The sequence below is a fragment of the Myotis davidii genome, unplaced genomic scaffold (assembly GCF_000327345.1).
Source record: "Myotis davidii unplaced genomic scaffold, ASM32734v1 scaffold1012, whole genome shotgun sequence".
NCBI classification, from domain to species: domain Eukaryota; kingdom Metazoa; phylum Chordata; class Mammalia; order Chiroptera; family Vespertilionidae; genus Myotis; species Myotis davidii.
In genome coordinates, this window is record NW_006283769.1 from 1761181 (window position 1) to 1784894 (window position 23714).

The 23714-nt window shown below is 35.0% G+C and overlaps 1 protein-coding gene across 2 annotated transcripts in view; it reads right to left on the reverse strand.

Moving 5' to 3' along the window:
- Positions 1 to 920: 920 nt before the first annotated feature.
- NUDCD1 (NudC domain containing 1) overlaps positions 921 to 23714 on the reverse strand; it is a 52529-nt gene continuing 29735 nt past the window's right edge. The window contains exons 5-10 of one of the 2 annotated variants that reach the window (XM_006753908.1): positions 22301 to 22483; positions 21094 to 21298; positions 17313 to 17457; positions 15646 to 15771; positions 3480 to 3639; positions 921 to 1533 (exon numbers count right to left, since the gene is read on the reverse strand). In XM_006753908.1, coding sequence (XP_006753971.1) covers positions 1241 to 1533; positions 3480 to 3639; positions 15646 to 15771; positions 17313 to 17457; positions 21094 to 21298; positions 22301 to 22483 — 1112 coding nt within the window. In that variant the 3' untranslated portion in view covers positions 921 to 1240. Of the gene's footprint in view, positions 1534 to 3479; positions 3640 to 15645; positions 15772 to 17312; positions 17461 to 21093; positions 21299 to 22300; positions 22484 to 23714 lie in introns of both variants that reach the window. The other variant, XM_015566216.1, reaches the window with a different exon arrangement.

Here is a 23714-nt window from a genome sequence, read left to right on the forward strand (position 1 = left end):
ATTACAAATAATGCTGCTATATATGAACATTACTTTCAGGTCTCTTGGGTAAGAGACTAGATAAGAGGAATGGGTAGCACATATGGTAGATGTCTGTTTAACATTTCAGAAAACTATCAAACTGCTTTCCAAAGTGGTTCAATGTTACATTCCTATGAGCAATGTGTGAGCATTCCAATGCCCCATATCCTTCTCAACACCTGGCATGAACCATCTTAAACTTGAGGCATTTCAGTAGCTATATGGTAGGATCTCATTGTGCTTTCATTTTGCAACTTCCTAGTGACTAATGATGTTGAGCAACTTATCTTATCTGAGATGATGTTTCTTTAATAATTTGGCCCATTAAAAAAGTATTGATTTGATTATTTTCTTACTAAGTTTTGAGGATTCTTTATATATTGTGGTTAGTAATCCCTTATCAGATATGCGCTTGCAAGTTTCTTCCAGTCTGTGGCTTGTCTTTCATTCTCCTAAACTGTCTTTCCAAGAACATAATTTCTTACTTATGATGTAGTTCAGTTTTTCAATTTTCTCATTCATGGATCTCACTTTTGGTCTCATGCAGGAAACCTTTGTCTGGCCCAGGGTTACAAAGATTTGCTTTTGTTATCTTTCAGAAGTTTCACAGTTTCAGGCTTTACATTTAAATCTATGACCCATTTCGAGTTAATTTGGGGATAAGACTGTTTGTTTCCTATGGTTGCTCTAACAAATTACCACAAATTTAGTGACTTAAAACACACTTAAGGTCTCTCAGCAAACTTTAAGAATATTAGATCTGCTTAGATGTCTGTTATATTTCCCCTTCTACCTCAGCTATTCAGTTCATTTAATTATTTACAAGCATCAACATTTTAACTATTATCCTGTACATTCTATAGGTAGAGAATGTAGAAATGATGTCAATGAACAAAGAGTACATGATAAATATTTTTATTTTTAAACAATGAACTGTACATTTTTTCATATAAAAGATTCTAGCCTCTGCTTTTAAAAAATAATTACACTGCTAATGGTATCTACTTTTTTTACAGAAGCCAATTTTCTCTAAATTTTCAGCTTTTATAGAATCATAATCTCTTGAATATATTTCCAATATCCTTTAAAAAATAAAAATTCATATAAGATCATTTTCTTTAACACGTGAAAACTTAACAGGTTACAGCATGACTGCCCAGACTTCCAGCTACCACTGACACCTACTCCCCAGCACAGAGGAGCCAACATGTTGGAGTAACTAGTTCTCTGTTTTCACCTTTATTAAAAAGAGGTTTCTGGTAGTCAGAACAAATAATCTCTCATTTGTTGCTTGAAAGCCTACTATAGGATCATTGGTTTCCAGGCTTGCTACTTGCTGCTTAGCAACCTGCCCTACTTGCCTGCCTTCCTTTCTGTTGTAAAGTACAGTGGACATGGGAGTGGGCTGACGATAGATGAACACTCGACGCAGGCACTCACAAAGGGCTGCATAGGAATAATTTGGAGCACAGGCAAAAAATTTTTTGTCTCTCTTTGATGCTTGGACATAGCCTGCCAACAAATGAGATAAACAAAAGAAAAACTATATATTAAACAGAAGGAGAAAAGCTGTGATTCATTATTAATTAAAATGCCTAAATTAAAGATATACCATAAATACTCAACAATGAACTATTAATGTTTAGCCACCATCAATCTCTCCCACCTGGTGCAAAAACACAGCTTTAATACCTAAGGGACAAAATAGACAGGGTTTCAACTCTTCAAGAAAGGAACTACATAGCACCATATGACTTCCATGAATAATTAAAACACTAAACAGCTAAAATTTTAAATGCTAAAAACATACCAAAATATCTTTAAATGCCAATTAGATAATTGAGTTCATCAATCACAAATGGGTCATGACACAATCTTTTTCTTTTTTCTTAACAACAAATAAATAGGCTACCTTTGTAAAGGTATTTCAGGGGTGTGTTCATAACACAGGCCTCATTTCTGAAGGTACTAATATGCACAATATGTTCTCTCTATTTCTGTGCTAGTATTTTTACATACCAACACTACAACAGAATTTTGTTGTAATTCAGCTCCCAGAAGTAGAACCTTGAGACCACTTCAAACTTGAAAGAACATTCAAGTATCTAATTTATAAAACTTCATTAGGACATCCCTTAATTAAACTTTGAAAAAAAACAACAGTATTAATCTTTATAACAATTAACTTTACAGATTTAAAAACCTTATATATAAATTAGGATTTTCAGCTGTAACATGAGATAAAAAATGTAACACTAAAGTGAATTAAGTTCATCAAACAATGAATGAGCAAAGGAACCACTGAGCACAGGCAGATGAACACTGTTTTTTTCTTATTATCTACATCCTGTGATAAGGAAAAACAGGATGTAGGTTCCTATTTGAGTAGCTTAGAATTAGTTCTCGGGGCTAACCCTGACAAAATTAATAATGTATATAATATCTCTAATGTTGATTTACCTTAAACTCAAGCACAACACATTTCTTCTATACTAGGGAATCTGGGGATTACAAATGGAGGATCTGAGCTTATGAAAATTATGGTAAGCGTTTCCTCTGACTAAAAAAGAGGACAGAAAATGAAAAAATAGGAATTATAGTGGAAAGGCTAGAAATACGCAGCTAAATTACTTAAACTTTATTTCAGGTCATAAAAATCCATTTGAAGTCTGAATTAACCAGTTTAACAGCTATATTATTACCTCGAAGGATAACTAACAAATCTCCCCAATAGGGGATTTGCACATGTAACAATCAAAATGCATAATTTTACTTCCTGTTGCCAGTTTAAAATAACCTTTCAATAAAGCAGTTATTGTGGTTAATTCATGTAAAAAATGTCTCCCACACAATACTAATGTATTTTGATATAAAATCAATTCTTGCATAAGTCTACAATTATGTGCTAGTAGTTAAAATTTTTTCCAGCGCTAGTTCTAAAAAAGCTGGTATTTTCCCCTTTATCTTATAGAATATATTTTATTTCTGTTTATCACCATTTTCCCTAAATGTTTTCATTTAGAATGGCTCTCTTTGCACTTTGTCCCATGAAAGATGTCTCCTAATGTGCATTCTATGTTTTTGAAGATTACTCTGAGGAAACGTGAATACAAGATCCATATAAGCCTCGTTTATTTAAACGAGGCATGCAGCCAGCCAGCCACGAGTTTGACATGCTTGAGTAGGGTATTGTCAAACTCCTTGTTCATATTCTAATACCGTATAGCTTAATTGGAATAAACAAATGATTGATTGCAATATTTCAAGTGTTTAGTTAACCACTTTGATTTCTATTCTGCATTGATCTTCTGTACAAGCATAAAACAGCTTAGTCCTACTGTTCCAAAAGCACTGACATTCATCAACTAGAGTACAAGCAACCAAATTATAGCAGAAATCAATCCCAATGTAATTAGGACAGCTCAAGTTTTTTAAAAGAAAAAGAGCTTGCTGTGTACCTAAAGCATTGAAAGTGGCGATGTGCTCCCACATATCGTCTTGTTTGCTGGAGTGTGGCTGCCAGAGCAGGGCATCCACGTCATGGCGCAAACAGAAGCAGGGCATTTCCTTAGGATCCACTATGACAGAGAAGAGGTACTGGTTGCTTCCAAGATTCACCTAAAATAAAAAGTGACAAAAATAATATTTTACTCAACAAATTATTAAAAATAATGATGACAAAAACACTTTATGTCAGCAACTATTCTAAACTTTTGATATACTTGACCTGGTAAACTCTTCAAAATGCCCTGGGGGAAATGTGGTATTGCTACCTACATTTTAAAGCTGAGGAAAGTGCTATAACTGGGCACTTAAGTAACTTCCCCAAGAACAGCCTGGTAATAAGTCGTGGAGCTGAGATTTGAACCCAGCGTCTATGGGGTTTTTTTGTTTTGTTTTTTTTTTAATGTTTTTACTTATTTTAGGGAGTGAGGGAAAGGAAAAGGGATAGAAACACTGATGAGAGAAAAACATTGATGCCCCATACTAACGATCAAGCCCACAACCTGGGCAAGTGCCCTGACCAGGAATCGAACCAGTGACCTCTTGGTTCGTGGGTCGACGATCAACTACTGACCCATACCAGCCAGGCCAGAGTCTTAACCACTACACTAAAGTACCTCTTAACTCTTAATAACTAGTTTAAAACATGATATAAAATACCAATTTATAAGCAGAATACTTTCTTAAACCACAGTATACAAATACAAAGTTTACAAATGCTAACTTGTAATCATTACCAAGAACAATGATATCTACTAGGATTCACGAGCACATCCTATATATCAGACATGTTATAAATATTAATCTCAAGAATCCACGAGGCTGTTATTATCTTCATTTAATAGACGAAAGAACATACTCGGAGAGCTTGAATAACTTGTTCTAGGCTACATAGAATAATCATAATGCTGAGATTCAAATTCAGATCTTTCTGTTCACAAATTATTTACTTTGGTGTACTGTCCTAATATATAAAAAGCCAGGGGCCATCACGACGGAAACAACTGGACGGATGACCAAACAGCAGGCTGCGTGGGGTGAAAAGGCCGGCAGGGGTGTGAGTGAGGGACAACCAAACAACTGAACAAGCAGACTGTGTGGGGCAACCAGGCTGGCAGGCAGAGGTGGTTAGAGGTGATCAGGCTGGCAGGGGGAGCAGTTAGGGGTGGGTGGGCAGGCAGGCAGGCGAGCAGTTAGGAGCCAGAGTTCCCGGATTGTGATAGGGATGTCCGACTGCCAGTTTAAGCCCAATCCCCTGATGGATTCCTACTTATTCTCTAAGATTCAGTTCAACTATGAAACCAAGAGCTGCTTAAATCCTGAGAACCCCCAACATTATGGATATTATTCCTGAAAAATTACTTATCATACTATATTAGACTCTTAATATACATGCATAACACCTGTGGTAGGGCTAAATAATGTCCCCCCAACACGCCCACATTTTAATCCCCTAGGAACCTGTGAATATGTTACTTTACATGGCAAAGGGGACTTTGTAGATATGAAGTTAATGATTTTGAACTGGAAAGATAATCTTGGATTATATGGGAGGACCCAATGTACTAATAAGGATTCCTATGAGAGGGAAATGTGGGTGTGGGGGGGGGCGGGTGAGGGGAGTCACAGACACAGAAGGCGATATGAGAGCAGAAGAGTAACAGACAGATTGGAAGATGCTACACTGCTGGCTTTGAAACTGGAAGCTTAAGCCACCAGCTAAGGGATGCAAGCAACCTCTAGAAGTTGGGAAGGGCAAGAAAATGGATTCTCCCCTTTGAGCCTCCAGAAGGAATGCAGCCCCAAAGACCAATTTTAGGGACTTCTGACCCCCAGAATTTAAGAGAATAAATTGGCATTTTTGTTACAGCATAACTTGTTACAGCAGCAATAAGAAACAAATACACCACCTATTTCACAACACTATCTTAAGAACCAGAATTTTGTCTTCTTGTCTCCATATTCTACATAAATATTTTTTGAATATTTTATGGAGAAAGTTATTTAAAAATACTTCCAGCAAAGCCAATCTAACCTTAGAGTTAGGAATATTTTATTCTATCTTACAGTTAGAATAATTGGCTAAGGAATTTTGCAAAGCAAAAAATCTTACGTTACTAGAGAAATACACACTGGAAGGTGATTAGGGTCAGTAGCTTCCACACTCAACTAAGTACATAGTTCTCTGTGCCTTTTAGCTCTCGCCTCAGAAAATCTTACTTTTTCAGTAAGTTTTCCAATGCTTAAACAAAAATGTCCAAACTGACTTAAATGGCATTTTTGAAAGCTCAAAAGTGACCACAACTTACCTTTCCAATATTGGCTCCTATTACTCCTCGAAACTTAACACTTAGCAAAACTGGATCACAATCTTCAAAACTGCACCCCCAACTTTCTCACTCCTTTACTTGCTGTGCCTTTTCTGCTTGCTCCACATCCTCCACCCATTATATACTTTATGCCATACTCTAATGGCGTTTTCTTCTCTAAGCAGTTTTCTCCAATGTTAATAAAAAGAAATAATGTATCCTAATAGTTCATTAATACCTCTCTTATAGAATTTATCTCCCGTTCCCCTTACAGGCCTTTGAGAGTGAGGACCATGACTTGGGTACAATACTTAGCCTAAGCATGTCAAACTCGCGGCAGTTTGACATGCTTGGCTTAGCCTCATTTTATTCTCCGGTAAATACAGTGGTAATAATAGTACTTATTTCACAGTTACTTTGCTGAGTAAACAATATATTTCAAGCACTTGAACAGTGCCTAGCACTTAGGTAGACCTTAATAAATGCAAATGTTCATTATTACCATTCTAGACATCCTCTGTCCATTCTGCCTTGAATATTACTGGCATTCCAAATCAAACAAACAAGATGAGCACTAGTGGGAAAAACATACCAATTTGTTGTGATCTTCATGTAGCTCATACAGCACTTAGAAAATGTGAGAATAGCTATAAAAAACAATAACATACCCTTACTCTATCCTAATCCCAGTATATTTAATTTACACACAATTTTCTAAACTCTTACATTACTTCAAAAACAAGAAATACAGTCCTAGCTGGTTTGGCTCAGTGGAGAGAGTGTCCGTCTGTGGACTGGAGGGTCCCAGGTTCAATTCCAGTCGGGGCACATGCCTGGGTTGTGGGCTCGATCCCCAGTAGGGAGTGTGCAGGAGGCAGCCAATCAATTATTCTCTCTCATCATTGATGTTTTGATCTCTCCCTCTCCCTTCCTCTTGAAAATCAATAAAAATTAAAAACAAAAACAAGAAATATGAATTTCATTATTTTGCTTGTTATTTTATTGCCAAATTCTATTTTTTTTTTCAGTAGTTTCAACTGTATACCCATCACTTTCAATTTTATACTTTTCCTATAATGCTTATCTTTCAGTAAATAGTTTGTGGATCTGCCCCTCAAAAAGTGAACAAGTTATTCTTCAAACAAGATTTGGATGCTTTTAATATATTCAAAGACAAGTTTCTGGAAGTTTACAAAATGAATTATAATAAACCAGTTTGATGGTAATAAATTACTGTGAGACAAAACATTCCCTTTAAATGAGCTAGATGATTTGCAATTCTTTTTTCTTTATGTAGTAAGAAACTGTGTGGTATTTTACCAAGTTCTAGCCTTCCTATTCTTCATTTTAAAACCAAGTATTCCACAGCTAATTAAAAACACCATGCCACTGCAAGATGTTTGCTACTGCTTAGATTGGTCAGCAGCCACAATAGAAAAATAAACTCATAATTCCATTCAAAGGTTGCAAGCTAAGAGCAGATAAAAGAATTGTGTGTAAATACTGCTTTTAAGATAACACCTAAAAAGTGGTTTCATTTTTCTCATGGTAGCAATGGAGTCTCTTGATAATTATTTACTATTTTTCTTGAACTAGCTAGGATTTTCAGTATGATGCTGAGGGGTAATAGGAAGACACCCTTGCCTATTACAAATCTTAGGGGAAGCATTTGGTCTTTTACCAGGAAGCATGAAGTTAATAACTCTAGGTTTCTTGAGGAGGCAGTTAACCTTCAACTCCTGGTTTGCTGAGCACTTTAATCATAAATGAATGCTAAATTTTGTCAAATTATCTAGTAGGATGGTCAATATCATTCTTTAGTCTTTTGATATGCTGTATCATGTAAATGTTGGAATACTGAACCAATCCTAAATCCTAGGATCAATTCTACTTGGTCATGATGTATTATCCTTTTTACTTACTTCATTAGATTTACAAATGTTTTGCTGAGGACTTCTGTGTCTATATCCATGAGGGAGAGTGGTTTCTTTTCTGTTTTTCCCCATTTTCTTTTCTTGTCATGTCTTTGCCACTATGGTAATGCTGGCCTCATAAAATAAGTGGGAGGTGTTCCTTTCTCTTTATGTTCGGGAACAGTCCATATAGAATTGGTATTGATTGTTTCTTCATTTGGTAGCAGGTACCAGTGAAGCCACCTAGGTCTGGAGGCTTCTTTGTCAGAAGGTAAGCAATAAATTCAATCTCATAACAAATATGGAACTATTGAAGTTACCCATTTCTTCTTGAGCGAACTATGGTAATGCTTGTCTTCCAAGGAATTTGTGTTTTCACTTAAATTGTCAAATCTATAAAAAATAGCTGTTCTTAATATTGCATTAGCGTCTTTTAGACCCATACTGATATGCCTGGTTGTATTCCTGATACTGATAATTTGTGTCTTCTTTTTCCTTGATTATTCTGGCTAGAGACTTATAAATCTTAATGTTTTCGAAGGACCAGCTTTTGGTTTAATTGGTTTTCTTATTTCTGGTTTTCAATTTCATGGGTTTCTGCTCTTTACAGTTTCTTTCCTCTGCTTGCTATATATTTGGTTTGCTATTCTTTTCCCAGTTCAAGGTAGAAGCTTAAATTGTTAAATTGAAACAGGTTTTTCTTTTCTATATAACACATGCTATAAGTTTTCCTCCAAGCATTGCTGTAGCTACATCCCACAATGCCCCAGGTTTCATTTTCATTCAATCAAAATACTTCCTAACTTCCATTGTTAGTTCCTCTATGACTCATGGATTATTCAGAAATGTGCTGTTTAATTTCCAAATACTTTCTATGTTTTTCTGTTATGAATTTCTAATTTAATTGTTATGTTCAGAGAACATTCTGTTATTTTATTCTTTTAAATGTGTTGAGGTTACTTTATGGCCCAGAATATGTTCTAATTTGGTGAATGTCCCACCTCCCTTCTGGGATCCACTTAGGTGTATGTTAGACTATTTGGCATTGCTTCACAGCTTTTAGATGCTCTCACTGTTTTTGTTCTTAATTTCCACCCCCTCTACTTTGCTTTTGGTCCTGCTAATTTTTACTAACCTATCCTCAAGGTAACTAATTTCTTTTCTGCAGATGTATTGAATATACTAATGATTTTGTTGAAAACATTCTCTTCTTTTGTTCCTGTGTTTTGTTTATAATTCTAACATTTTCATTAGACTCTTACAGGTTTTCTCTGCTAAAATTCTGCATTTATTCATGTAGATTATCCATGTTTCCCATTAACATATTAACCAGTTATTTTAAATTCTTTGTCTGATAGTTTCAAAATATGGGTCATCTGAGTCTGGTTACATTGTTTACCTTGTTTCTTGACAGCTTCAGATTTGTTGTTGCTATAGTTACCTTCAGTGCATCACTAGCTTGAAATCCCTCTAGAGCAGTGGTTCTCAACCTTCCTAATGCCGCGACCTTTTAATACAGGCTCCTCATGTTGTGGTGACCCCCAATTTCATTGTTACAAATTGAACATAATTAAAGCATAGTGATTAATCACAAAGACAATATGTAATTATATGTGTTTTTTGATAGTCTTAGGCGACCCCTGTGAAAGGGCCATTCGACCCCCAAAGGGGTCGCGACCCCCAGGTTGAGAACCGCTGCTCTAGTGTTCTCTTGTGCTCTGGTGAGGACTTGCTGGAAGATTTTCCTCACCTGTACTATTCTACCCCCAGCTTTAGCCCTTCTCTCTCATCTGTAGCTCAGGGAGTCGGCGCTCCTGCTCCTTCCCCAGCAGTACACTATTGTTGCCCACCACCTGGTCGTTCTGAGTGTGGAGGGTGGAGGGTGTAGGAAAAGGGTTCTCTACTATCTAGGCTCAGCCTCAGTCTTGGACCTTGTGTTCTTGGGTATCAGGGTTTGGGCCTTTGAAGTGTTACCCTCCTCTAGTGGCAGGAAACTTCTAGTAGTCTGGGCCTACGATGGGTTTCTACGATGGGTCCCCATAGAGATGGTGTTTTTTGTTTTTAATTTTGTGTATGTGTTTTAATTCCTATTTATTGATTTGAGACAGAGAGAGGAAGGGAGAGAGAAACATCAATTTTTTGTTGTTCCACTTACTTATACATTCTTTGGATGATTCTTATATGTGCCCTTACTGGAAATTGAACTCACAACCTTGGTATATTGGGTTGACGCTCTAACCAACTGAGCTGTCAGGCCCAGGCTAGAGGGGGTACTTTAAAAATTACTTTCCCCAGCTGCACTGGGTCTTCTTTTGAGCCCCTGGTGGTCTACAATTTAGTGTTCTTCACTCAGCAGAATAAGGTTTTTGTTACTTAAGGAAAATAGTGCAGGCAGGACCTCACACTTTCCCCATAGAATTAGTAACTTACCTCCTCCTACCCCACACCACCAAAACAGCTTTTCTCTTGCCTCCTCCCCTGTTTGCAAGCTCTCCCGTTAGGCCCTGGTCAAGGTCCACGGAGAGGATATGTGAATCCCAAAGGTTCTATACTTTCTTGCTAGCCCACAGTAGGCCTTTAGCAATTTGTTAGTTGACTTCTTATATGGCAGTTCTTTCTTCTTCCTATGCTCAAATGGGCCTGTTCTCTTATCCCATATCTCCTTGGTAGCACCTGTTTTTCCTTAGATTTCAAGCTACTTTGTTGACCTGTAACTTCAAGTTCTCAGATGAATTTTTAAAAAGTAATGATTCTACAGATTATCCAGTCTTTTATTGTTACACTGAAAGTGATGTCTTTCTAGCTTTCTGCCTCCTAGACAGAATGTCACACTGATGATATTCATCCACCAAAGAGATATTACTTTCTCTTCATCATGCTCTACATGTTAGGCAAATAATACATTTTAGTAAGATTCCATGGAATAAAAAGGCTTTAAATGTAGTTTTAGCAATTAAAAGAATTAATTTACATTAGACAATTTACTTATTCAGAAAACTTATTCTTTGTTAATGCCAAATGTAAATGTCTTACTGCCTTAGGAAAAAACCTCTTCAATCCATAACCCATTAGCTAATAAAATATAACTCCACATTTCTTCTGTTCTCATGGTTATCACAGAAAAGGTTATATTTACTTTTGAAGTACCAATGAAGACTACAATAGAATAAAACATTCTCTAGAGAAAAACCGGAAACATGAATTTCAAATAGTAAATTGATTATCTTTTTCTTTTCTTTGTAGAACACTTAGCAATTTAATAAGACTTCTAAAGATTAAATATCAAAGTGAAGACATCTGAACAACCCTTAATCACTGCTATTAACAAATTAAATTAAAAGGTAGTATTAAGAGAAAGGTTTTATCTATTCAGAAACAAAGTATTTGTTAGGCCAGATTGAGAAATAAATGACATGAAATATATTTAATTCCAAATTCCTATTCTGAACAGAAAATGAATTGCTAAAATTTACTCTTCTTATTGTGCATGAAATATTGAGTTGATCTGTACCTACTACTCTAAGTAAAAACACTCCGTTTTTCTCCTTTACTTTCACAATATTATCACGATATTACCACACTCAAAACACTTCTGACATCGGATGTGTGGGTTTTCCACAAATCAAGCTATTCTTTGTCACCAGCTGGATGTCCTACAATTCAGTTCTGAAAGAATCTAGCTGGATCTCAGCATTGGTAGTACAATCAACTTAGATCAGAAGAAATTTTTCTATTTCATTAGAAATAGTATGGCCCTGGCCAGGTGGTTCGGTTGGTTAAAGCTTCATCCTGTACACCAAAAGGTTACGGGTTCTATTCCCGGTTGTGCATGTACGGGAGGCAACTGATTGATGTTTCTTTCTCACATTGATGTCTCTCTCTAAAATTAATGAAAACATATCCTTGGGCGAGGATTAAAAGAAAAATAGTATGGAATGGAGTATTAGAGCCTGTCCTATACAATAAGGATAGTACTGTTTTGTGAAATTTTTGTTTCAAATTTGTGTGTGTTTATTGTGTTTCAGTGTAAAATGTATACAGTGAGCCACAGAACATTTGAAAGGAGCGTGAAGGCGATGGTTAAGATCCTAGACATTATTCTAAATATGACAGAAAGCCACTAGAGAAAGCAAAGGAACAGAGAAATGACAAAATCTACTAAAACCCTTAAAACAGGTGTGGGGAACATCCAGCCCATGGGCCATATAATAAGGCCCGAGAAATCATTTGGTTTGGCCCTGCCAAAGCATTAGGGATGAGGTAATTAAATGAAATACAGTAGGCTAATTTTTAAGTTGATAATTCTGTATGGCCCGTGAATGATGTTATAAATATCCAATGGCCCTTAGCAGAAAAAAAGGTTCCCCTCCCCTGCTTTAAAAGAATTACTTTAACTTCATACAAACTATTTATTCATTCAAAGGAGAAGATAAATACTGGGTGACTGGATGTTCCAAATTAAAGGAGAGTAAAGAAATATCACAACTAAATGTAATATGTGACATGGGAATGAATCCCAAATCAGGGAAAAAATTGTTAAAAGTACATTATTTGATCAATTGGTAAAATTTGAAAATGGACTCCATATGACATTAATGTATTGTGTCAAAGTTAAATTTCCTGACTTAATATTTAAAAATGGGAGTAAAGGGACATGGCATGTGCAACTCATTCCTAAAATGTTTCAGCAAAAAGAAGAGGTGGGAAAGCAGAGAAAAAAATAAATGTGGCAAAATGTTAACATTTGCTAAAATCTAAATGAAGGATATTGTTATAGGCTGAGCTGTATCCCCTCACAATTCACATACTGAAGTCCTAACCCCAGTACACAGAATGCGACAGTATTAGAAGATAGAAGTTAACAGGAGGTCAAAAGGGTGGGTCCAAATCTAGTATTGCTGATGTCCTCCTAAAGGAGATTAGGATTAGGACACAAACACATGCAGAGGGAAGACCACATAAAAACAAAGGAGAAAACAGCCACCTATAGTCAGAGAGAGTGGCTTCAGAAGAAACTAACACCGACCTCAGACTTCGGAGAAACAAATTTCTATTAAGGCAGCCCTAGCAGGGGAGTTATTATATAGCTTAATTTCTAATATGGTCAAATTTGATAGATAATCCAAATAAACAGATTAAGTACCCAAAGGAACTTAAGAATGTAAACAGGTCCTGAGACCAAAAAGCTTGAAAACCACCGGTTTAGATACTTTCTAAAAGTATTTTCTTCCTTTATAACTTTTGATCCTATCTTTAATCTTTTTGAAAAAGTTAGTGTATCAATTATGTACTAATTAGTATAGTCTTTTCTACTAGCTTTCAAAATGACATTAACCTAAAAGAATTATTTCCTGTTTGTAACACCTATGCTTCCTGTATAACTCACTGTAATTTAAATTTTTAAAATATCCTATCACATTTTGACTGCTCAAGTCTACAATCTGATCACTTATAGACCAGTGTTGTCCAACAGAAATAAAATGCAAGCCACATACATAAATTTTAAGTTTTCTAGTGGCCACATTAAAAAGTAAAAAGAAACAATAACTTAAATAAAATTATTAATATGTTATTCTTTTTTCATGCTACTTCAAAATCTGGTTGTGTATTTTATATTTACAAGACATCTCAAGTCAGAAAAGCCACATTTCAAGTGCTCAACAGCTACTATGTTGTCAGTGGCTAATACTCTACAAAACATATCTAACACAGCTCTGCTATAGACAGAGGCAAAAATACTTCATCTTCAAATGCACTTGAATTCTGATTCGAATTTTACACCCCAGTGACCACATCTTATTACTTTTCTTCTTCAGTTCTGATATTTAATATTTCTATTTTATTATGCTGCTGCATATATTTATGGAACACTTTACTTTCCAAATGCTAACCCTGATTTCCATTTCTTTTCAGGAAATTTTATATTTTGAGAAATCTGTCATTTACAATATAGAGTTTTGACCTTTTGTTACAGTATTATTTCCTAAAACTATAAGGACATATATTGACCTTTCCACATACAGATCATTTTGAATTATCCATAGTCAAGACAAATGAAATCAAGAAAACAGAACTTGAAGCAAACATTGCAGAAAGAAGTGCAACTGTCAATAAAGTACTACAGGAGTCCTGAAGTGGATGTGGTACTGAACCTGCAACATATCACAGCCTCCTTCCTCCATGACAAGCCAACTTGTAACCTCTTTTTCTTTTTTTAATAATTTTTTAAATTAGTCTGTTCCATGCTTCTGGGTCTATTTAGTTCACCAGTGTATTTTGTTCATTAGATTCCACATATAGTGAGATCATGTGATATTTTGACTGGCTTATTTCATTTAGCATAATAATCTCCAGGTCCCTCTATGTACTTCCTTTTTACTGCTGCATAGTATTCCATGGTGTAAATGTGCCACAGCTTTTTTATCCACTCATCCACTGACAGCCTGTTTCCAGATTTTAGCTATTGTAAATAATGCTATGAACATACATACTTTCTGATTGGTTTAGGGATTCTTATGATATATTCCTAAAAGGGGGATCACTGGGTCAAACAGCAGTTTTAACTTTTTGAAGAAACTCCACACTGTTTTCCATAGTGGTTGCACCAGTCTACATTCCCACCAGCAGTGTACTGGGGTTCCTTTTTCTCCACATCCTGGACAGCACTTGTTGTTTGATTTATTGAAGGTAGCCATTCTGGCAGGTGTGAGGTGATACCTCAATTGTCATCTTAATTTGCATCTCTCTGATGATTAGTAACATGGAGCATTTTTTCATATCTCTTGACAACTTTTAAAACCTGTATCTGAGAGACAAGGCCCTAAACATCTACCTTTGAAAGCTAATGGGGCCTGCATCCACAAGACCCACAAAGCTATAATGAACTGAGAAATGGTTCTTAAAGTGCTCTCACCCCAAAGCCCCATGCAGACTGCAGAGTGCCCAGATTTTCTGTGAAAGGCTTATTTGCTCATCTTAAAACACTGACATGAGATGCAAGCATATAATTTAATACATATCTAACATTGTAAAGGTGGTGGGTTAAACACTTATAAAACTAGTATAAAAGTTAAAACAATAAAAGTAGTAAAAATAACCATAACCACAAAAGATGTAAATAAACAAAACGTGAGTGGTGGGAAATAGGAGTACAGATATAGAAGTTGTAAGTAATTATTTAATTTTGGTACAGCTTCAATTGCACTTCTGACTAGTCACTGGTCTTCTGCCATTCCATCTCATATGTCTAAGTAGGTGTATAATCAAAAAGTACTCATTTTTATAAGTCCTTTGAGTAAAGACCAGCCATTAGTTAAAGAAAGTTAAGTATAAAGTTAAGTATCCAAAACAGACTAGGAAAGGTTAGTGAGTGAATCAAGTTCCCATGACACTATTGACCTTGCTTCCCTAAATTTTTGCTAAAATTCACTTTCCCCTCAACCTCTACAAGACAAAGAAACACACTAGGCCAAAGTTGGCAGAAACTTTTAAGACTTTTCTTGACCTACATCAAAGACTGAGAGGTCTAAGAACAAAAGACCAAACTGTTCTCTTTTCTACTGAGATTGCAATAACATGAGCACAAAAAGAAATGCTATGTCCTAATGCTGACTGAAAAAAAGTCATGAAATTATTATACACTTTAGGGATAACTCTATGTAAAAATCTGCACACACAAAACCAATTGAAAGATATTAAATATGCAATAGTACCAAAACAATACATTTTTAAATTGGGGGTGATATGATAAAAAGTTGCCACTTTATGGAGAGATGCTATTTATAACAGCCAGTAATTGCTAATCAAGTCATCTTATATTTGTTCAATCAATTATTATTTCATCTGAGTAACTTCTATTTCTTCACAAATTTTTTAAAAAATCATTATCAAGAACTTACCACATGAGTAGTTTTTAATGTATTGCCATCAAATCTGCATAAACTGGAACTCTCTTCAAAGAAAATATCACATTCTTCTAACTCTTGAGCATTACAAGGAGGTTTTCCTTTATCGGGATCTGGATTCTTAAACCAGAAAATAAAATAAGTATAGAAACAACAGGAGAATGATTTCTTCATACTTGAAAGTGTTAATATTACAATAAAAATTAAAAACTACATTTCAGACCCATGACTAATGAAAACTTAATCAACAGACAGAAATTATGGAATCAGCAACAGGTATATTGAAACAGCTATTATAAACAAAGCCTATATATTCAAAGATGTAAAGTAAATATGTCCAGAGAGTTATGGAAAATATAAAATGGAGCTAAATTTATTTAAGATAGAATTGACAGCTGATTAGACATGAAGACCATTGAGCTTGAAACATAATAATTGAGTCTATCTAAATTGAAACAGAGAAGAAAAAATAAAAACACAGAATCCCGTTGACCTGTGGAACAGTATCAAGTGGTCTAATTAATATATGAGTAATTGAAAAGGGGAAGAATGGGAAAAAATTTTAAATAATGGCCCAATTATTTTTTAGTTTGATGAAGATTACTCCTATAGATTCAAGGTCAAAGCTGGGATGTGGAGCCACCTAGTGTGGTTGTCTGTTCCAGCGGAACTATCGATGGAAACAATTCTGGTTGTTGTGGCTGGCTGAGAAGCAATTAGCTGGGGCCACTATTACCCTGACTCAAGAAGATACACATGTCCAGTGGGATAAAGAAAGAACCCCCCACACTCCTTCCTCTCTTCCCCTTTCAATTACCCATATGTTAGAGATAGGAAGGAAAAATGAAAACGTCAGGACTGCCAAGGCAGCCAGTACTGAACTGGACAAGATTACAGAAAAAAAGGGGTGGGATTGGGGTGGAGCGAGCCAATGGGAGGGGGGGGGAGAAGAGTGGAATCTGTAACATTTTCAACAATAAAGATAAATTTAAGATAAACAAAATGGTATATAGCACATACAGTTATGTACAGTACTTAATACTTGATAACGGGAATAAACTATGTTACTAATTTACAAGTTTACTATACTATACTTTTAATTATTTTAAACTGTACTCTTTCTACTTATAAAAAGTTTGCTATAAAACAGCATGCCATGTTACACCAGCAGCAGCTTCATACACCTGGTGCTTACTGCATCACGACTGCATCATTATCTTGATTTAATCTCGTGTTGATTTGTACAGTGACATGTTGTAGAGGTTGGTAGCCTAGGAGCAATAGGCTATGCCATCTAGGTTTGTGTAAGTGCACTCTATGATGTTTGTACATTTAAGCCATTAAACACAATATGAAATCGCTTAACATGGCATTTCTCAGAACGTATTTCTGTCATTAAGTGTGTGCATTTTTGTGTGCGTACATGTGGAGAGATATATACATACATGCTCCTCTACCCTACACAGCATGCCCTCCCCCCATATATATGTATTCAAATAGTGCAAAGAATGGAAATTGGAATTTTAAGCCATATTCAAACACCAGTCAGCAATATTTAATCTGTATCCTTTACCTTAGAAAAGCAAAATAATGTTTGAAAACCTAGCATATCCTCATCTCTCCGATCCTTAGAAAGTGAAAATACTATTGTGATTGCTTACCAGTTGTTCAGAGGTCAAATGCATCAAACGTTCAGCTATTGCAGCACATTGGGCTGAGTCTCTTATAAATTCCCCTTGCTTATCACCAACTACTAGCTCTGGCCACGTCAGTCCTTCATTCTTCTTAATCAAGGAAATCTCCAAGCTAGAAGTTTAAATGAGAAAAGTAATATTATATAAAAGCAACTATGCAAATTATACAACTAATACCAAGAGAAGAATCTTCCACAGAAATTACCGCTCCAGTGTCCAGAAGATGTTTTACCAAATACTGTGTTCATTTTAGTTCTGCGTATGAAAAATCTGTAATTTAAGGATAGGTAATTTAGATGTAATAAACAAATAAGAAAGTACCATTGGAAATGGTATATCAAATGGCTTGATGAGAGGAGTAGTTGGAAAGAGTAAGGCAATCCAGAAAGTATTGTAGTCCAGCTGTGTGGTATGTTACTAAACTTAAGTAACAGAAATGCAAGTAGCACACATTTGAGATATTTCATTGGGCAATGGTGGGGGGGTGGGGTACATAGTTAACTGGAAAGGGCCTATAACTAAAGGTACCTCTGTGTGTGTGGAACCAATTAACTTTATTTCACAAACTAGTAGCCATCATATATAATTATTCACCTAAAGATCAGGCAAGTTAAATTAATACAAAAGTTACTTCTCAAGATTCAGATTTTAAAGAATTAAAAAGAAATGTAGGATTTAGAAAAATAACAACTTTGGTAAAACAGGAACAAAGTTAATATGGTCTCTATCAACTAAAAGTCTAATTCTGTACATTTAAGGCATTAAACAAAAATTCCAAATGTACTAAAAAGGGCCTATCGAGGAATCCTGAGATTAAGGTCTGATGCAGCAGTAAAGGGAGAGAGAGCTGGGAGTTGCCATGTGCCCCTTGAATAGGAAGGGCAATCCAAGTGAGCTGCTCTGGGAGCTGCTGGTGCTGTGATACAGAGGAAAGTAGGGCGGGAGCAGCCTTTCCATGTGCCACCTTTCGTACACGTGTGCCACATTAACCCACGCCCTGGAACACAACTGCAAGCAAACAATTGCAAGAACATAATAACTATTATCATAATTATCAAATAGAACATGCAACTTGTCAACTATTCTTTTTCAAGGCTGTTATCACTCCCTCATGAATTAACTACAGCACTTTCAAATTTTCTGAAACTACTTAAAGAGATTATACAAAATATCTTATGTAATATGAATTCCTGTCATTAGCATTAAAATTACCACCACAAACAATAATGCCCAGGTTTAGTTATATTTTCTAAAGAGAAAGCTAATCTTGATGATGATGATAAAGATAATATAATAAAAATGACAATAGCTTATACTGACCAGGTGTTTACCATATTCCATGTGCTATCTTAAGCACTTTACATGTTTTGATTCATTTAATGCTTACCACAACCAAATAAAGTACATACTATTATACAAGTAAGAAGAAAAGCACTGAGGTTAGAAACTTGCCAAGGTCACAGGCTAGTAAAGCAGTCTGGCTCTAAGTCCATGTTCTTCATGACTGCACTATTCTGCTTCTCTGCAAAAATATATGTAAACAACTACTGAAGAACTTTACCCAGTGGCCAGAATGTATAAATGCTGTTCTTAGTCAGTTGCTGCCTAAAGAAGTTGGAGTTCATATAATCTCAGTTGTAAAAAAATTCTGATCTATCACGAAATTGGCACAACTGCACGTCTACATTTTAATACTAGTATCAAATCCTGCCATTCAAGCCAAAGGGAACATAAAACCCCATGCATAATAAACTGTAGACTAGTTATTCTTACAACGTGAGAAGGAGCATTATTTGAAAATGAGATACAGATAATTTAATCAACTACAGAAAATAGTGTGCTTTTAAACCGATCCCACCTTCACATCATTGTAATTACCTTTTCTAACATAAAATAGTAACCTAGCGAGTCAGACTCCATGGGAAACAATACTGGACTATGGTCACGTATTAAATGCTTGAAACAATCTGCATGGGCTGCACAAGGTCCAGCTATTCTCATAGACCTTTGGTGGGTGACTGTTTAATGACATGTTTAACAATATGTTCTACTTGGTTTGCCATGTTCCGATGCTACCCTCAAATACCTCACCCACATACATAAAGCACGTTTAAACAGAATATGTGGAAGTATAAAACATTTTTTACAAGAATCTTTCAGATAACTTGAGATTTTGAAAATATATTAAAAAGTGTAACCAAGTCTTCAAATTTTTCCAAAAATAAAATGAATTCAGGATATCTGCTTTAAAGGTTAAAAAAAAATTAAACTAAATATTATCTATTTTTTTACACTCCCAGGATTTAGACTCACAGCAAAGATTCACTTAGGTCATATAGTACTAATCAAGAATGATATATTAGGGTAAAATATCTGACACCCACTTCAGATCAAATTTGACCATTTAAAAAATTAAGTTCCTAATACTACTTATTAATCCATCACTGAATTCAAGAATTACTAGGAACTGATATATAAAAAGAGTAATTTTATTAATCCAAATGACTGGGGCATGAAGTACCTGGGACAACAGATTTGTAAAGAGGCATAGTAGTGAGGGTAGAAGATTATAATAAAAGCATAATATGCTAATTAGACCAGATGTCCTTCCAGACAACCTTCTGGATAAAGCTGGGGCTGCAAAGGAAGCCCGGGTCCCGGATGCCTGCCGGCGGCCGGGGGAAGGAAGGCCTACTCTTACATGAATTTCGTGCATCGGGCCTCTAGTAGTTTTATAAGATCCTTAATGTTTATTTACCCCTTAATACTACTTTTATGGAGGTATAATTTATAGACTAAATTCCCAGGTTTCAAGTGTAGAATTCAATGAGTTTGAAAAATGCATACACCTGTATAACCCAAGGAAGATAGTGAACCTTCCAGAAAGTTCCCTGTACCCTGTGCACACACAGCTGTCACCTAAACGATTATGCACAGAGTAGCATATGAAGCCATAAAATAGAATAAAAAAATTATGCATTCTTTATGAAAAGCTCTCCAAGATTTATCATTAAAGTTAACAAAAACAAGCTATATAACTGTTTATAGTATGTGTTGAAAACTTTGTTAAAAAAAGAAAATAGTATATATGCTGCTTAAATATGTATAACAGTAAACTAATATTGTGTTATGAGGAGTTAGAGATGGATGACTGGAGGGCCCGGATTGGAGGGAGACTTATTACTCTATATCCTTTTGTAGATCTTAAATTTTAAAGAATGGGAATGTATTATCTAGTCAACAAAGCTAAGGTGGTAGAAAAAGTATTTCCATTAAAAAGTACAAATTAAAATAACTATTTTTACCTATTATTATTGTTGTTACTATTATTATTATTGTATCCAAAGCTGGTAATGAAAAGCACTACTGTGTAATGTAAGCAATAACTATAACTAGTATCTTTAATCTTAACTACAATTATGTTGACATAGTAATTCCAATTTTAATCTGCCTTAAAAATAATCAGCAATAGAGACAGACCAATTATAGTATTCCCTTCTAAGCTAACTACTGTGGAAAGAATAAAATGTACAATAAAAAATAAAAATTTAAATATAAATAAAATTAAGGGGGCCCTAATATATGGTGATGGGAGAACATTTGACTTTGGATAGTGGGCACACAGTGGGTAAACAGATCTTGTAACATAGAAATCTACACCTGAAACCTATATGTTCATGTTGACCCCAATAAATTTAATAAAAAAAGAAAACATTAAAAAATACAAAAATAAAATATATAAAAATACCTATTATTTTCTTTAATTATCCATGTACTGCTTTCATGATCAACAGGTGAATAGAGCTTTCCTTCCAAAACCCTCTGACCCTTCAGCACAACGTTAATATGATCAGGCAAAAACTGTACTTGAATGTCCTCCTTAGTCGTCTCTTCTGGGAGCCGTATTGTGACAGTCAGATCCTCTTCAGTCTGTTGCCAGTAATACAGAGGCTCTATTGGGGGAAAAAATGCATCTATAATAATACAAGTGTAATATGCTAATCAGACTGGACGTCCTTCCTTCCGGACAAAGCCACAGCGGGCGGGAGGCGAGACAGAGGCGGCAGTGGTGGGTGGGGGCCGGGGCCAAGGCCCTTGCACAAATTTCGTGCACGGGGCCTCTAGTTATGTAACTAGAAAGTTAGATAACAGAACATATAAAATTAGAGATTAAGAGATACAAAAGAACACCTATCTAAAAGAAACAGCATATTTTCTAGTGATCTCACAAAAAAAGTAATTATAACCAAACATACAGACATCTCTGAGGAATTTTCAGTTATAGCAATTGCACTTGTCATTTTCCTCTTCCAGGTTTACCTAAGTATTCATAAAATACTGACAGCCCATTCCTCTCTCCTTGCCTCCCAGTCCTTCTCTTAAATACTGTGAAAATCTCTATTAAAAACCAGGATATTCTCTGGCTATAAACATCAGAAATATGAACAGTAATGTTTATAGAGGGGATTTTTTATATTGATCTTTTGATGTATTTATATATCTTTTGAATACAGTCTCAGTCTCCACAGAAAACAGTGATTATACCTTCAAGGAACTTCCTTTCAGTTTAGTAGAAAAGGTATGCACTTAAGATAAACAGAGTTGAGCTTACTATAAAAAATTAATATCCTTAATGCTAATATGCCAGTTTCTCAAATGCCAAGAAATAGGCATTATTCTTTTGCCAAGTTTTTATTAAACATCTAATCACATAAGCTAATATATATATAAACATTTTTGGTAATTATAAAATTATTAAATTAAACTAGTTTCCACTATTTAGGTGGTATATTTTACAAAGATTCTGGGAAATATAAAAGAAAATAAAAAAGAAATAATTAAGCACTATCTTGACCTGGTAAAACCTATAACCTATAAGGGCAGATAAACTAGACAAACATATATATATACATATAAATACACATGAACTGTATGAAGATGAAAAGTAAAATTACCTTTGATTTTATCTGACATGTCTTCATCCTTTTCTTCTTCAACATCTTGACCAACTGGAACGAATGTGAAGGACTTGTAGGAGACGATCATTAGACCATTCCCATCAGGCTCAATCGCAGCATAATGGGGCACTGACTTTCCACGGAGAATATCACGCTTAATAATTTCATATTTTTTATTATCTGAAAGAATATTATGTATTTTCTGAACAAAAATTACAAATAAAAAACTATTATAAAAATATTTTGAAAATACGTATATGTTAATTTCAATTCAAACTAAGTATTTTAAATGTATTATTAAAAGGCATTCTATTTGATGTCTTTATAGATGAAAAGGATAAAAAATATTGACTACCTAATATTCTGTAAATAAATCCCAAATTTAATATATTGGATTTAATAAAAATTGTTCTAGATTGTGCTATCCAATGTGGTAGCTTCTGATCACAAGTGGCCATTTAATTAAAATTAAGTAAAATGGGAAATTCATTTCTTTAATCATACTAGCCTCATTTCAAGTGCTCAACCGCCACACAGGCTAGCCGCTATCACACTGAATGGCACATGTATAAACATGTCCTTCTTGCAGAAATTTCTATAGGACAGCCGTGCTCCAGATCATGAAAGTGACTGACTTACCCAAAATACCCAAAATTTTTATTATCTAAAAATCCTCTGAAGGATCCACCTTTTCCTTGACTACAGCCTGTCTACTTTCCTAGCAAGTGTACGATAGGCATCTTCTGAAAAGAGCCACAAGTTGAGGATAAGGGAAAAAGTGTCTTGTGGACTATTTCCTACCTACTAGTAGGTGAATTATCTACCTACTGATAAGGGGTTTTATTAAAGTAAAATATGTTAAGGTAGAAATGATTTTTATGTACACCCAGGTATATATATTTATATGCCTATAATAATCAAACATAAAAAATTGTACTTAGGATTTTTAAGATATAAATAACTGTATTCTAAAGTGTCTGGTAAATTAACTAATTTTATTCTCCTATGAAAATACATTATTTTTGCTTTTAAAAGAACCCAAACATTTTAGTTGAGTCCATAACTTTACTTATACTGTTACTCTATTAAAGTGGTTTCTACTTGTAAGCTTCATACTGAACAGTCAAAACTATAACTCTGAGTTATACATAATAGAATCTATTCTAAAATATCAATTACTGGTTTTGCTCTAAACCTTCATCTACATTCACAAATTTATTGCATGCATATTTAAGAATAAACTTTCCATTTCATTTCATGAATTAAAAACTCTTATTTTTTCTACACAGGTACATGCAGGGCAAAGAGTCCTATATGCCTTTAAAGACTAAAAGTTAGACACTGTATATCTTACCATGTATAGGACAGAAAATAATAGGTAAGTGAAATCTATGGTTAAATAAGTAGGGAA